The sequence below is a fragment of the Oryctolagus cuniculus genome, chromosome 9 (assembly GCF_051225735.1).
Source record: "Oryctolagus cuniculus isolate XC-2025 breed Fujian yellow rabbit chromosome 9, ASM5122573v1, whole genome shotgun sequence".
Lineage (NCBI taxonomy): Eukaryota > Metazoa > Chordata > Mammalia > Lagomorpha > Leporidae > Oryctolagus > Oryctolagus cuniculus.
In genome coordinates, this window is record NC_142875.1 from 78630831 (window position 1) to 78647934 (window position 17104).

A 17104-nucleotide genomic window follows, 5' to 3' on the forward strand; every position below is an offset into this window, starting at 1 on the left:
TTTCCACTTTCTTAGTACCACTACACTTACAACTTCAGGTTTTAAGTATCTACATGCATCCAGAAAGCATATCTTGTTTAAACCATAGCAAAGTGTGAATAGCTTACACTTAAAAACAATGGTTTCCTATAGCCATTTTATCCATTTTAAGGTAATATTAAGTGAAATTACATAAGCATCACCATTTTTGACATGATTATTTTTATACAGATATATGAACAATATGTTTATATTTTCAATATTTTAAGGAAAAGAACAGCTTTCTCTACAAAAGACAATGCATTTAATAAAGACTTCTTTTTAATCTTTGGAAGAATATTGGCAGAATATTTAGTTTTATTTTAATTTTACCTAAGTGTATTTTCATGAAATTCTAATGTTTCTAAACATTCAGAAGTCAGTTTCACAAGATGGCATTATTTTTCAAAGGAGAAATTCTTTCCCATAGATACTACTTTACAATATTTTTATCTTATTTAATGAGTTTTGACAAAATCTACCCCTATGTAAATAAGACAAAATGTGCAATTCATTTTCAAATCTAAATATACTTTCTTTTAAAAGCATTATTGACATGAATACTTTGGGAAATTTTAAAATAAAGATGATTTTTCTCATTAAAACTCAAATCAAAGCAAAAAATATCTACAGACCAGCGCTTTTAGGAATTCTAAATGATATTATTCAGTTTCCACTCTAAGGAAAAGATTTTAAGATAAATAAACCTTCTAACTAATTACATTAGGTATGGTGAACTGATCTCATGCAATAATACATATAAATTAATCTGTTACTGAAAAGTATAATTTTGAACATTTAAAAAAAGATGAAAGAATGCTTTTTTTATTCTGAGAAACCTATTGCTCAAAAACATCTCATAGTGGCTTTAGAGTATCAGAGAGAAAAGTAACAGATACATAAATAGCATTTTACCGTTACAACATTTTATTATAAAGTAAATATTTTTCTTTATAAATCAAATGAATTCAAAATTTAATTTTGTGTTTGACCTTACAATACAAACATGGTACTTGTATTTCCTTCTTTAGACAACATAAATGATGATGATATTAAAGGAAAGAATACTAAATTAAGGATAAAAAGACTAAGGATAAAAAAAAGCACCTTCTATATAGATTAGGATTAGAAAAGAGAAGACAGAACTTTCAGTAGAAAAATCCCAATAGTAAAAATTGATGGTAAATAAAAACATTATATTCAAAAGTGGTTAGAAATCTTAAGTATTTCTCTTCTCTTTTATATCTGACACTGTGTTAGTAGGCTTACAATGTCAACGCAAACTCATTTTATGATTGCAAGTATTTCCATAGATGAAATAGACTGCTTTTATCCAAAAGACTGTGTCCATTTGTTATTTCTAACACACATTAGCTAAATACCTGAGTACTTAGTAAGCAAATTTTAAGAATACAGATATAAAATGTTAGTTCAAGTCTCACATTCCTCTTTCCTTACTTGTAGGTATTTTATTATGAATGAATTAGATATAACCGTGATTCCCACTTCATTTCATTTTGGTTGACACACAATACATTGAATAATCCAAAATAGATATTGTCTACACTATTTTAAAATTTAAAAATCCAAGATAGCAGCTTCAGAATTATGATTATCTTAATTCAGAAATGGAAATCCTTACTTGATGGTAAATATGGCCCAGTGTGGCACTTCATTATATTACATACAATTAAGAGTACAGTATCTTTTGCATTTTTATCAAACAGGAACTTGTACAGAATTCTGTTTGTTTTAAATTAGACAAATACTGTATGTTTGCGTAGGTTCTCTGAAAAGCTGGAGAAAAATCTTTCACTGATCTAGTAAACATGTAGTATCAGCCATCTATCTGGGTATTAATTAAGATTAAGTGGTCATAGAAATTATTCCAGTTGTTAAATTCTTACTCAGAATGGTTATACTTGTATACAAGAAATGGAATTTCAGAAAGCAGAGAAGAAAATGGCTACCTAACACCAACAGTTATTGCACAGTGGGAAAGGACATCAAGGACACTTGCAAGTAAAAGAATTGGATCAATATTAACGTGATTTTCATTTCATGCTTCCCCAACTCCAGTAAGCTGACAATATACTCTGATTATGTGAACTGCCTCAGAGTAACACAGAAAAGGTTATTAGAGCAAGAGGTGGAAATGGAATGCACTTTTTATATTGACAGGACTGCTAATAGAGTATACTGATTTTTGAAGATATGCAATGCATTTTTACAATTTGGTTCTGACAGCAAAAATGGAATTTCATTTAGTCCTAATTCAAAATATTCATATGTAAGCAATATTTCTTACAGCAGGCCAACAAAGGGGATATTCATAAACGACATTTTAAATGGAAAAATGCAATTAAAAAGGTACTAGAAAATATTATTGAATTTTAAGTGAATCACTATGTAAGTATGAAATGTTAACCTAATAATCTTCTTAATGGAGTCAGTGTAGAAAATTGCATTCTGTGCTTTTTAAGGGAAATTTGATAAAGTATATTTTAAAAAAACATACATGATGGTAAATGTAGAATCTCTCTGCATTTTAGACTGGATACTACTTGGTGGGATTTTTGAATAGGCATGAAGTTAGGATGATTTTTAATTCTTTAAACAGAATTTGATATTATAATATATATATAAAAGTATACATATATTTCATTATTTATAAAAGTATATATATTTCATTATATTAAAAGTCACTGGCATAATTACTCATGAAAAAGTAGTGTAAAACATATGGAAAATCTGGACCAGTTTTAATATCATAAAGAGTGGCGACAATGCATTATTCATCTTTGTGACTATCTGAGTACATCGCTTAGTGTTTGGTCACTGTAATGAAATACACATAGAAAAACACAGCATCAACTAAATACACCAAAATGGCAAAGATAACTGTATTTACAGGAGTGACTATGGGTGTCCCTTCTTTAACTCTTTCAGCATTTTAAAGATTTTCTGTAATGACCATGTTTCTTTTCTGGAAGAAAGGAAGGAAGGATGAAAGGAGGGAAGGAGGAGGGAGAATTGAAAGAAAAGATAAACTAGACAACTTGAGAAAAAGTCTTGGAGGGTGAAGAGATTTCCCCAGGTAACAGGTGGTATTAACCTTGGGAATGACACTTAGTTTTTTTTAATTTTATTATTATTTTTTGACAGGCAGAGTGGACAGTGAGAGAGAGAGACAGAGAGAAAGGTCTTCCTTTACTGTTGGTTCACCCTCCAATGGCCGCTGCGGCCGTCGCACTGCAGCCGGCGCACCGTGCTGATCCAAAGTCAGGAGCCAGGTACTTATCCTGGTTTCCCATGGGGTGCAGGGCCCAAGGACTTGGGCCATCCTCCACTGCATTCCCTGGCCACAGCAGAGAGCAGGCCTGGAAGAGGGGCAACTGGGACAGAATCTGGTGCCCCGACTGGGACTAGAACCCAGGGTGCTGGCGCCACAGGCAGAGGATTAGCCTATTGAGCCACGGCACCGGCCTAGTTTTTGTTTTTAAAGCCTGCCACAAAGTTCAATGTGGAAATTTTTTTTTTAAAGATTTATTTATTGTTATTTGAAAATCAGAGTTAAAGAGAGAGAGGGAAAGATACACACACAGAGATCTTCCATCTGCTGGTTCACTTCCAAGATGGCCACAGAGACTGTGACTGGGCCAGGTTGAAGCCAGGAACCAGGTGCTTCTTCCAGGTCTCCTATGTGGGTAGCCGGGGCCCAAGCACTTGAGCCACCCTCCAGTGTTTTCCCAGGCACATTAGCAGGAAGCTGGATTGGAAGTGGAGGCAGTCAGGAATTGAATTGGTGCTCATATGGGATGCCTCCGTTGCAGGAAGTGGCTTAATCTGCTATGCCATGATGCTGACCCCTAAAAATTTATGTTAAAATATAGGACTAGGAGCTAGCATCATAGCACCTGCCTGCTGGCATCCCATATCAGAGTGCTGGTTGAATCCTGGCTGTTTTGCTTGTGATCCAACTTCCTGCTAATGCACCTGGGAAAGCAGCAGAAGATAACCCAAGTGCTGGGCCCCTGCCCCATGTGGGATACCTGGGCAGAGTTCCAGGCTCTTGACTTTGGTTTGGCTCAGTGTTGGCCATTGGAGCCATTTGGAGACTGAAAAAGCAGATGGTAGATCACTTTCTCTCTCTGCTTCTCTGTCACTCTTTCAAATAAATAAGTCTTAAAAAAATGTATGGGACTAAGGGAAATGGGGATAGGATATGTTATGGAATGGTAAGCAACCAGTTCAGAGACATGGAAAAAAGAGGTAATTAATAAAAAAAAAAAAAAAAACCTCTTAAATTATTTTTAAAATGGGATAGCTAAGGGATAATGCTGAGATAGGTTATTTAAAATCACTTTTTAAAAACATTTAAAAATATCTTAAAATAAATGGCATGGCCTACACACTTTGTGAATTATACTAAATTAATCTGTACTGATGTATCCTTATTTAAATTAGTACCATGCAACTCTGACAATAAGTCCATTAGTATAATTTTTTCACTACTTTAACAGCATTTGCTGCTCTCCATGGAAATAAAATGCAAATACACAAAACATATGTCAGAATTTGAAAATACCATACTTCTAGAATTAGTCCATAGAAAATTGCTACCTTAACTGACAAATGATAAGGTTAAATTGTATGTTTATACTTTGAAATTACTCAATTATCAATAAATAAGAAATAGCAACTGAGAAATAAGCACATAGAATTATATTAACGTGTTGCTCCAAGTGCAATAGATAGAACATCTGATTCTGATCCTCAAATGCTTTTTACTTTATATAAGGACACAACACACCTAAAATAAAAACCAGTACAAAGTGACTTGTTATCAAATTTAAAATATTGAGGCCATTTAAAGGAGTAACTTAAGTCCCTTTATGGCTCCATGTCTTAATAATTTTTATATACCTCCACCTTTATTTCCCTGTTTACCCGGTGAATTCATAATCTTCTTGAGACAATTCATAAATAATTCCTCCCACAGAGCATACTCAGATACAGTAGGCTCAGCGATTTGTGTTTTTCCTGTGCTCCTTTAGGAAATATTTTCTCTTTCCTTATATAAGTGTTAATTCCTTTCCACCATACCTGAGTTTGTCAATAGTGGTAATGACATTTGGGGCTGGATTTTCAGTGTTGTCACTGGGATTGTGGGGAACAGTCAGTGTGGGGTGGGGTATTTTAGCAGCATTCCTGGTCTCTTCCCATTAGATGCCAATAACGCACGCCTGCCTCCAGCCCTGATGAGAACCACCACCCTAATCTGTGTGCTGCTATATGGCAGAAACTGTCTCAGTTTCTGAATCCAATGTCTGGCACGAGCATGGCATGCTGAAGTTATTCAATAAATGCTTTTAAATTAATAAAGTTACTTGACTTCTCTGAAGCTATCTTAGGCCAACAATATGAATCTTCACCATAAAAATGCTTGTTAGAACATTTATTTATGTGAAAAATGCTTTGTAATACTTGTAAAATGAAATTTATAAGCACATCTTATAACCTAGCTTTTATATAATATATTTATATAGAGACTATGAAAACCAAAAGGGGAAGAAAAGCCCATGTTACTAAACTATGACACTGACACCAAAAAGAGTTGGCAGACACTTCCCTGCATGTCTTCCTCTCCTGCTCTTTAAAAAAAATTACATCATTAACTTTTCAATAAATTATTTAACCATGCCTAGATCATCTACTTAATTCCAAATATGGACATCCAATTAAAAATATACCAACTAAAATTGACTTATCAATGAACAACAATAAAGAGGTCTATTAAATTCTTCACATAACACAGACAATAGGTTATTATGTAAATCATCTTTTTCAAATGTTATAATAAACTCTAAAAAATGAAGTCCAGTAATTTGATAGCTACTTTCTCAATAGTTATATTGCTGCCCAATTTTTTTTGTTCCAGTGCCTCTCTTACTTCTTCAAGACTGCAAGTAGCACATTATAGTAGCCATGCATATACCATCAGAACTAATTTAATTCCAGATTCATTAAAGAGCTGCTTTCTATTCATCAAGGTCATATCTTGATGGCTTCACAAGCTTAGATAAATCAGGTGTTAAGCAGACACATCTCTGAGGAACCTAAGAATGTTCTCATTTGCAGTTCTCAGCATATCTTATTATTTATTGCCAAAGCAATGACTGATTAACTTTGTCATCTTTGCTCCATGTTTTTTTTTCCTCAGGCTGAGCAGCCTGCCCTCTTCTGCGACGCCCGATCAGCCCTATTTAAGATGATGTCTTTGATCACGGACACGGAGGCGCTGGTGATTTGAGGCTTTGATGAAACATTGTTCCACAGTAATCTTATGGAAGGGGAACAGAGGCCTAAATGACAACTGACAGTCAACAAAGAAACCAAGCTTATTAAGATTTTTTTTTTTACTATTCTTTGACAGCCATAATGTTTAAACACTAGAAATGTACCAGAAGTTGACTAGTCCAGGTTTTATTTTAATATATAGACAACATAAAATTTCTCCTTTTCCAATCATTTCCCCATTAGCTAATGTGTCCTGATGAAGAAAACCCTGCAGGTCAGAAGTAGAGTTTATGAGTTTTAAAATATTTCCTTATATTCTTCCATTGCTATGGTCTGTGAAATTCCTGGTAGTCAATTAAATTTGCACTTGTATGAGATTTTGTGATGAGAAAACACCTAAGTAACACATTTAATACATGCAAAATTAGAACATTAAACATCAAGGAAAAAATTACATGCCTCTGGGTTTTTATTAATCACATTCCAACACCAGAGGCTGAAAGTATATCAAATCACACCAAATCTTTTGCACATGACAACCTCATAAATTATTCAACTCATTAGTATTACTAAAAAGCATGAAAAACTCCATCAATATACGGGTTATTTTCCAACTGAAAAAGGTCAACCAAAAGTTTTAATAATGAAGTCAAAGGGAAAGCTTTTCAAAGTAAATATGGAAATAAAATTATTGTCCTCTATTTTATTGAAATTATATCCAATTCTGATCATTTGCTCATTAAAGATATCATTATCAACATATTTTCTATGAGATTGCAAAACATTGTCTGAACATTATGCCAAGAGTTCAAATTATGGCTAAATATTCCTTCCCATCATATAAAGTTTAACTATGAGTTAATCTAAAATGTTTGGCTGAATTTAGGATATCAGGAAAAATCAAGTGCCACAAATTATCTTTATTAAAACATGAAGGCTGCTAAATCAACTTCACTTTTATTTCACCAATACAGCTAAACTCAGCCAGTAGTTTAAATCCTAGGGATTATTTTAATGACCATATCAATATTCCTTATTTAAGCAATTTCATATATAACATGTTTAAAAATCTGAAAACTTTGATCACTGAATCAAATACTTTTAGCCATACTGAAAGTTCCAAACATACAACATTCTTTTATTCATAACATATCTGTGTTTCTAACCATTCAAAAGAATGTAATAAGAAACTTCTGTCCAAAGTTAATGGGAGAATTCTGTACATTTAATGTTTAACTTTCAAGACAGACAGAATTTAACAATAGGGAAATTAGAATGCTATAATTATTGAACTATAGGAGGAGTATACTGAAATTCAGTTTGGCTTAGAAGCTTGCTAAGAATTTTTGGGTTTTTACTATAAATATATCCTTAATATAAGGATACAAAACATTCAGCCATTTGGATGTTAGTCTATACACTGCCAGACTTTCAGATGCTTAAATGTTTAATAGCAGAGAGAGTGCTCAGATGACAGACTGAGCTTTTTTTTTTTAAGTTTTATATCGATGTTCTGAGAATACGTGAATATGAAACCTGTCTTTATGCAAAACCTGTTTTCAATTAATTTTTTCAACATGTATTTTCACTGGATGAAATGCTTGGTAATAATTACTGACATTTACTTCCTGTTTCTTCTGAAGAAACACTTTATATGTAGGTTAGAGGGCATACTACAAGGTTGGGAGAAGGTACCCTACAGTAGATTTTCTCTTGGCAGTTTAAGCTTTACTGTTGACTGCCACATTGAGGGTCACTCTTACTCCAGGGAGTGCTTCCCTCTCGCTCTCTCTGTGTTCTCCATATTTTAGTTCCAACTCTATTCAGTTTCCAGAGTGTGTGGATGTGGACAGTGATGACGGTGAAAACAGGTATGTTGCAGAACTCTGTCTGGAGGCAGAACTGTTCAGTTCTCCTTTGTATTCCACTCTACAACCTTAACCTAACAATGACCATCAAAGAACTCTAGCACAGGTATCATGTAGATTTTCTGAATATTTTGTTCTTAACATGTATAAAATAAAAGCATACTTCTTTTTCTTTTCAATAAGAACAATAGCTAATCCTCTGCCTTGCGGCGCCGGCACATCGGGTTCCAGTCCCGGTCGGGGCACTGGATTCTGTCCCGGTTGCCCCTCTTCCAGGCCAGCTCTCTGCTGTGGCCAGGGAATGCAGTGGAGGATGGCCCAAGTGCTTGGGCCCTGCACCCCATGGGAGACCAGGATAAGTACCTGGCTCCTGGCTTTGGATCAGCGCGGTGTGGCAGCCATTGGAGGGTGAACCAACGGCAAAAGGAAGACCTTTCTCTCTGTCTCTCTCTCTCACTGTCCACTCTGCCTGTCAAAAAAATAAATAAAATAAAAAATAAAAAAATTTAAAAAAAGAACAATAGGTTCTGAATGCTGATAGTGATCTAGAATTTAAAATTTGTAAGTACTACATATTTTAAAATATATTCATGGCAAACAGGAGAATATTTTGTATCACCTGATCCTCTTATCTGCCTCAAAATTGGAGCATTACTTTTTAGTTTAAGTTCATTGACAATAATTACTAGATTTGTAAACTATTATTATTAGTCTCAGAAAGATTTTAAAGGCAAAGATTAAATTTTTTTTTCTGGATGTCTCTGACACTGGCTCACTAACAGAAATATTTTACAAATCAATAATTCAAATAAAAGGATCCATTTTTAAGGAGAAACAAAAACAGATATTATAATTTTTTAAAAAGTAAGCTATAAAATGTGGAATGCAGTATAAGGTAAATCCTATATAATTAAATCTTTGGTAACTCAATATCAATAATATACTATAGCCCAACCTCTGTTACAAATTGTCTCTAGATATTTCTAATTACAAATGAGGTAAGTTCATGATGAATTGGTAAAAAATTCTACACCATTGGATAAATAAAATAAATTTTAATAACTTTAATATTTTAAAGCACACCACTGCTAAATAGGCAATATTTCTAAGAATCTCTTCTTTAGGATCATCAACTTAATTTTAAGTTAGTATCAAATCCTTAGGCTACTGAAATCCTTTCTTGATCTTTAGAGTTGAGTAAAGAAATTATTGGAGCTGGTACTGTGGCATAGTAGGCTAAACCTCTGCCAGTGGTACAAGCATCCCAGATGGGTACCGGTTCATGTCCCAGCTCTTCCAATCCAGGTCCCAGCTAATGGCCTGGGAAAACAGAACAACATGGCCCGAGTGCTTTGGCCCCTGCAACTACGTGGAGAACCAGAAAGATCCTGGCTCTCAGTTTTGGATCGGCTCAGCTCAGCTCTGGCCATTGTGGCTATTTGGGGAGTGAACCAACAGAGGAAAGATCTTTCTTTCTGTCTGTCTGTCTGTAACTCTGCCTCTTAAATAAATAAATAACTGATTTTTTTTTAAAGAAATTATCTATGGTAAGCTCAAATACAATTTTTCCAGTATTTTTCCATAATTACTCTTACTATATTAAGTTTCTTTGTAACTTTTATCTTTTTTTCCATAGATTATTTCACTGTATAAAGTTATCTTGTAATTTTTATCTTAGGTATAATGGTTTCATATTAAAATGTACCATATTAATGTGATCATGTTTGAGCCTTACTAATGTACATCAATGAATTGCTTAGTGGAATGACATGTTTCAAACGTGCATATTTTGTCTTTTTTCAGAATTAAACATTTTTCATGTTTGATCCATCAAGAATATGAATGCCATTACAAGATATGAACTGTGGTATGATACAAAACTATTTACCAAGTATGGTAAATTTTAAAACAGATGGATCACTTACTATTGTCAGGTAAATAAATATTAATATAATAAAATACAAGTAGTTATAAGAATAAAGGTAATAATAAAAATATATGGACGATGTGCTCGCTTCGGCAGAACATATACTAAAATATATGGACAATGTTCATTACTGGTATTTCATCAGTGTATGTGAATTATAAAATTCTGACATGATACATCAAATTGAATTTCTTAAAAACAGGTAATAGGAAAAATGTCCCTAAGTACACTTCTTAGTGGACTATCATGCACACTACCAGTGTTAGAGAATAGCTTAATTGTAGTGTGATAGTTGTAAATAGGGGACCATCTTTTTTCAAACTTCATCTGCAACCCATTGGAAGATTGGGAATTTAAATCGGCAGACTATAATAGTATTTTATTTTTTATTTATTAACTGGAAAGAATAGAGTAGGAATAACACACAAAGTGCCAAATAAAGAGAGTACTAGTAAAACATCTGTTGCAGTTATTTATTTCAAGTATGTATGTGAATGTGTATTTATAAAAATATATCACGTGTATTTATGTATATGGACACAGCATATATATGCGTGTACATAATATGTATAACACACAATGTTATACACAATATAAATATGTCTGATTAGAAGACTACAATTTGGCATATTATTTTATTCACCACAGTTCTTTGTCAGCAAAGTTTGAACACACTGAAAAAGAAATTGACTTTATTCTCATTTGAGGCTGAAAGGGATGGTGGGTAGTAGTCAACTATGTGGAGCCTTTAATCTCTTAGATTAGAAAGCTGTTAAAGGGTCTTAAGTATATCTAGTGAGAAAAATACTGGGGTGATTAAGTATAACCTGACAATATTGAAGGATAAGGCAGAACAAAATGCTTTTGACTTATGACATGGAGAACATTAAATACCAGTGATAAAAATAAATTATTAACCACAATGAGTCACTCATATCCAGAAAAATTTTTGTTTAAGAGACATCAGTACTAACCATATTCTATTGCAGCTTTGAGCAATGCTTCAGCGTGAGTGGAGCCAAATGCATTACGAACAAATCGTCTCCTTCGACGAAGATCATCTTCCCAGTAATCCAAACGCCAGAAATCATGCAATTGGCTATGAATGTGAAAATAAGACAACAATAATCTTATTAATAATAATGCATATGGGAAATATATTTTTCTCATTAAATTAAAGCTTATTTCTAGTCGTATTGGAAAATTAGGATGATTTTTGATATTTATATTTTACACATAGGCCCATACGTATATATTTCTTCTACAAATGAACAAATCTAAAAATAGTAACATCTCATATTTTAAGCATTGTAACACTCAAGTGATACTTCAAAATTTTTTCTTTCTTCTACTAAAACATTAATCACAGGGAGTTTAGTACAAATGCAACATCAAATTACAAGTATTAATGGCACAGTTTTCTTTCTTTTACACTGTTTTTAACAAGGCTTGTAAATCACAGGACAGACCTTACTACAAATAGTTTGCAATTTAATGACTATGGTTTCTTAGTAGACTGAATTAAGAAGTATAAAATATTGCCCATTTGGATTTGGTGGAGTAATGATTAAAATAATGTGCTGAAATATTCATTGAAATAATTCCCTGCTGCCCACAGCAACCTGAGAAAAGTGCAATTTTATCCATTATTAATAATACTGAATTAGAGCTGCAAAATATTCCAGTATGTGGTAATTGTCTTGGTAAATTATTATTCTAACAGTAACAGAGTCTTTGGATGATTTTACAGCTTTTAGCTAATATAAACCATTAACAATCATGGCCATCATTGGGTAACACTGTCTTTTATACGCTACACTAATATTAAAAATCCACAAGATATTTCAGAAACTAAAACATGTTCATTGTATATCAGTGGAACATTTCATGATATAATCTTTGTTTTCAATTTACCTCAATATAATTTACTGATAAATACCATTGTCTGAGAAGTTGGCATTCCAGCATATAATATTTGGAGTAATATACTAAACAGAATATTCTAATTTTTCTTAGCAGTATTATTCATAAAAACACACAACACGTGCTCACATAAAACTTTATTTCATTTTTTAACTTGGTATCTTATTGTAGAAGAAAGTTTTATGATAAATAAAGTTTTATGATAAATAAAGTTTTATGTACATGTTTTGTTTATCATAGCATCTCTAACACAACGTCTGGCATAGAATATTTATATATTTTTTTTTTGACAGGCAGAGTGGACAGTGAGAGAGAGAGACAGAGAGAAAGGTCTTCCTTTGCCCTTGGTTCACTCTCCAACGGCCGCCGCGGCTGGCGCGCTGTGGCCGGCGCACCGCGCTGATCTGATGGCAGGAGCCAGGTGCTTATCCTGGTCTCCCATGGGGTGCAGGGCCCAAGCACTTGGGCCATCCTCCACTGCACTCCCTGGCCACAGCAGAGAGCTGGCATACAATATATTTTAAGTAAATATTCAATGAGGTAATTAAAACACTTTTTAACTTCAAAAAATCTCCAGACATTTATAGTCATTGAGAAAAATGATTTAATTTTGAAAAACATTTTAGATTTTATGGCTATATAATTTTGTTACCCATAATTTAATTATAACAACACAAAAATCAGATATCTAAAAAGCATTAAAATTAAAAGCATTTGAGCATACTTTTTTATGTATATCAAAATTATAATAACTTAATTTTTATGTTAAAATAATAATTACCTAGCAATTATAATAAACAATGTATCACTGTTACTAATTTAAAATAGGATGACTTTTCTCCTTACAAATATACACTAACCTCAGGGGTTTAAGAAAGACTATGCTATACTCTTGCTGTAATAATTTTCCTTAATTAAAATTAAGTAAATGAGGAGGGATCACTTATATCAGGAGAGATCAGAGATCTAAAGGGATCTCAGCATTTTTAGCATAAAATACCTACTTTCCCCTTTCTTCCTGTTAAGTGTAACTGAGCAATTCCGGACATCTTACATAAAACAAACATAAGTGGACTTTGAATGGTGAAGAGAGGGCAGACTGGCTAGTGGTCTCAGGACTCAAGGAACAATGGCGACAAAGAGGCCAGGAGCCCAAAGACGCAAACAAAAATAGGCCCAGACACAAACCTGTTCTCTCTAGCCAACACACACAAAACTGAACTGCATAATAACACAGAAAACTTTTAGACAACTACTGTATTCCAGCCAAATCTCACAGAAAATCTGTGACCCTATCCCATCCACACCAGCAAAGGATAAGTGGGGAGGCCAGATGTGTACCCTCATGGCAGTGTAATGAGGTACCACCTCACCTTCACTGCGGTGTTATAAGGGAAAGTCAAATAGGGAGTCAGGACTTCCATCTCCACTGGCTCGTAACAAGGTGTCCTCCCCCAAACAATCAGTGGGGACCATGTAGACAGCCTGGAGAGCAGCCCCTGCTGGAAGTAATGAGGGAGCCCTTCCCTTCTCCACTAGGGTTATGTTGGAAGAAGTGTAGGGGAGATTCAGAACTGTAACCACCGACTGCCAGTAATGAGGCCAACCCTACCAGTGGACAACACACAGGGAGCTGGATCTTTCATCTCGACCAAGCACTATGGAGGAATCTCCACCACACTGTGGGTTTAAATGAAAGCCAAGTGAGGAACCCAGATGTCTAGTTCCACCTGGCAATAATGAGGCAGTGGAGCAATGTCAGGGAAGGTCAATTAAACAGAAAATTTGCATGAGATAACATTATCTCAGAGCATAACAAGAAAATTTCTAGGTTCAATCTAAAAGTACTTGACACAGCCAGAATATGTAAGATCTCAAACAGAATGTAAAAAGATCACAACAGGGGGTCGGCGCAGTGGCACAATAGGTTAATCCTCTGCCTGCAGCGCCAGGCATGAGGAACAGGGGCACCATGTGGGCGCCGGTTCGAGTCCCGGCTGCTCCTCTTCCAATCTAGCTCTCTGCTATGGCCTGGGAAAGCAGTAGAAGATGGCCCAAGTGCTTGGGCCCCTGCACCCACGTGGGAGAATGGGAAGAAGCACCTGGCTCCGGCTCCTGGCTTCAGATAGGCATAACTCTGGCCTTGCGGCCATGTGGGGAGTGAACCAACGGAAGGAAGACCTTGCTCTCTGTCTCTCTCTCTCACTGTCTATCTGTCAAATAAAAAAAATTATTTATTTGAGAGATAAAGTTATAGACAGTGAGAGGGAGAGACAGAGAGCAAGGTCCTCCTTCCGTTGGTTCACCCCACAAATGGCCATTACAGCTGGAGCTGCCCTGATCCGAAGCCAGGAGCCAGGTGCTTCCTCCTGGTCTCCCATGCAGGTGCAAGGCCCAAGCACTTGGGCCATCCTCCACTGCCTTCCCGGGCCACAGCAGAGAGCTGGACTGGAAAAGGAGCAACCGGGACAGAATCCGGCGCCCATATGGAATGCTGGCGCCGCAGGCAGAACATTAACCAAGTGAGCCGTGGCGTTGGCCCCGAAATAAATAAAATCTTAAAAAAAAAATCACAATGGCACTGACAGAATCTTTAAAAAGTAATTAAGAAGAGAGTAATACAATTATCACAGAAGGAGGTCAGTTATCATGGGAGAAGGTTCATGATAAAAGGATGAATGTGCCCTTCTTGCTTTCTCTCTCTCATGTCCTTGTGTATTCTGCCATGGGATGATGCAGCATTAAGGCCCTCATCAGATGCTAATGAATTAGTGGTAGTTAGTGGTAATCATTGAGGTAAGGACTTTTGCACATGAATTCTTTTTTTTAAAAGAGTTATTATTGCATTTTCTTTTCTTTTTTTAAGATTTATTTTATTTATTTGAAAGAGTTACAGAGAGAGGTACAGACAGACAGGTCTTCCATCAGCTGGTTCATTCCCCAGATGGCTGCAACAGCCCGAGCTGTGCTGATCTGAAGCCAGGAGCCAGGGGCTTCTTCTGGGTCTGCAGGGGCCCAAGCACTTGGGCCATCCTCTACCGCTTTCCCAGGCCATAGCAGAGATCTTGATTGGAAGAGGAGCAGTCAGGACTAGAACCAGCACCCATATGGGATGCTGGTGCTTCAGGCCAGGGCTTTAATCTGCTGTGCCACAGCGCCGGCCCCTGCACATGAATTCTAATTCCACCAGGATCAAACAAAAACACACATTCTGATGTGCAGACTGACAGTTAAAAGTTGCTATCTCCTCCTTCTGGACACATTGTAGAACTGAACTTCAACCTCTGAAATCAGGCATGCTGAAGTGATTTCTTTCAGCCAATAAAATGTGAGCAGAAGTGACAGACTTCCAGATAAAAGTCCTAACAGTTAGTATACAATCTGCCATGTTCCCTTCCTTCCACTGTAGGAATGAAGAAAACAGGAGGCTGGCACTGTGGCATAGTGGGTAAAGCCATGCCTGCAGTACAGGTATCCCATATGGGTACCGGTTTGAGACACCCGGCTGCTCCATTTCCAATCCAGCTATCTACTATTTCCTAGGAAAGCAGTAGAAGATGGCCCAAGTCCTTGGGCCCCTGCACCTGCATGGGAGACCCAGAAGATGCTCCTGGCTTTTGGCTTCGGATAGTTGTAGCTCTGGCCATTGCAGCCAATTGGGGAGTGAACCAGTGGATGGAAGGCCCCCCATACCTCTCTTTCTCTCTCTGTGTAACTCTGACTTTCAAATAAATAAATAAATCTTAAAAAAATAATGAAGAAAACAGGCATTGATGGAGTCTCTCCATCACTTTGTGAGTGACTTCACTGAACACAGCTTCCCTGGAATTCCATTTGGGCTTGTAGAGTGAATGAACAATTTCTTTTTTTTTTAATTGAGCTACTGAGATTTGCAGGTTGATTGTCACTGCAGTATAATCCAATCCAAGAATTTGGTAAGTTCCTATAATAATTATAGAATGCTCAAAATTTACTGAGAACTTATTATGCTCTAGATATTTCTAATAATTTATATTTATCAACTCATTTATTTTTCATTAATCCCATTTGAGCTAACTACTATCATTAATCCATTTCATAGATGAAGAAATAGAGGCACAGCAGTTGAGCAATGTATCTGTGACCAAGCAACTAGTTGGTGGCAGAGTAAGTATGTATCCTCAGGCAGTCTGACTTCTTGGTTCATGCTACAGGCTTTCTAACGGTAAAGAAAACAACCAAGAAGATGGACTATCTTTAAGATACTAAACTGAAAGAACCAGCAGAACTGTTTGTTGCCTTTTTCTAACCAGAACTAATTACTCTGGATGAACATAATCACTGTGAAATATGCAACATGCTATATATACCAAGTACATTCAGTTGTTTTAAAGATTTATTTAAAAGCATTGTTGGTGGGGAGAAAAGAGGGGGAAAGTGTGTGTGAGAGAGAGAGAGAGAGAGAGAGAGAGACCTTTCATCTGCAGGTTCATTCCCCAGATAGCCACAGTAGCTGACTGGGCCAGGTTGAAGCAAGGCACTTCATCCAGGTGTCAGATATGGGTGGCAGGGGCCCAATTACGTGGGCCATCTGCTGCTGCTTTCACAGGTGCATTATTAGGGAGTTGGATTGGAAGTGGAGCAGCTGGGATACGAACCCAATACTCATATGGGATGCTGGCATCACAGGCAGTGGCTTAATGCACTGTGCCACAATGCTCATCCATACTTTTCATTTTCCAAAAAACATTAACTGTGTACTTACTATGAGCTAGGTCACAGGCTAAATATTAGGTTTGCATGGGTGACTAAACCAACATGACTCCTGTTTTTGTATAGTTTTCAATTTCATAAGAGTCAAACTTAGAAGTTTTGATAAATGCTAAGAAAGAGATGAGATACAGGAATGAAAACAGGGGAACCAGGTTACTGCATCAGTGAATATATGAGCATACAGATGAGGATATGCAACAAAATGTGATTGAAAAATATGTTGCAAACAGGAAGTCAGTATTTACTGGCTCTTTTAGTTCTCCTCAAAAAGAAAGATCAATAGTATTTTTAAAATTAAAGACATCTTGTGTCTTAT

At 35.8% G+C, this 17104-nt stretch overlaps 1 protein-coding gene across 10 annotated transcripts in view; it reads right to left on the bottom strand.

Moving 5' to 3' along the window:
- NBEA (neurobeachin) overlaps positions 1 to 17104 on the bottom strand; it is a 732675-nt gene that overhangs the window by 247951 nt on the left and 467620 nt on the right. For all 10 annotated transcript variants that reach the window (XM_070049020.2, XM_070049018.2, XM_051831739.3 and 7 more), the window contains exon 38: positions 11088 to 11212. In XM_070049020.2, coding sequence (XP_069905121.1) covers positions 11088 to 11212 — 125 coding nt within the window. The remainder of the gene's footprint in view (positions 1 to 11087; positions 11213 to 17104) is intronic.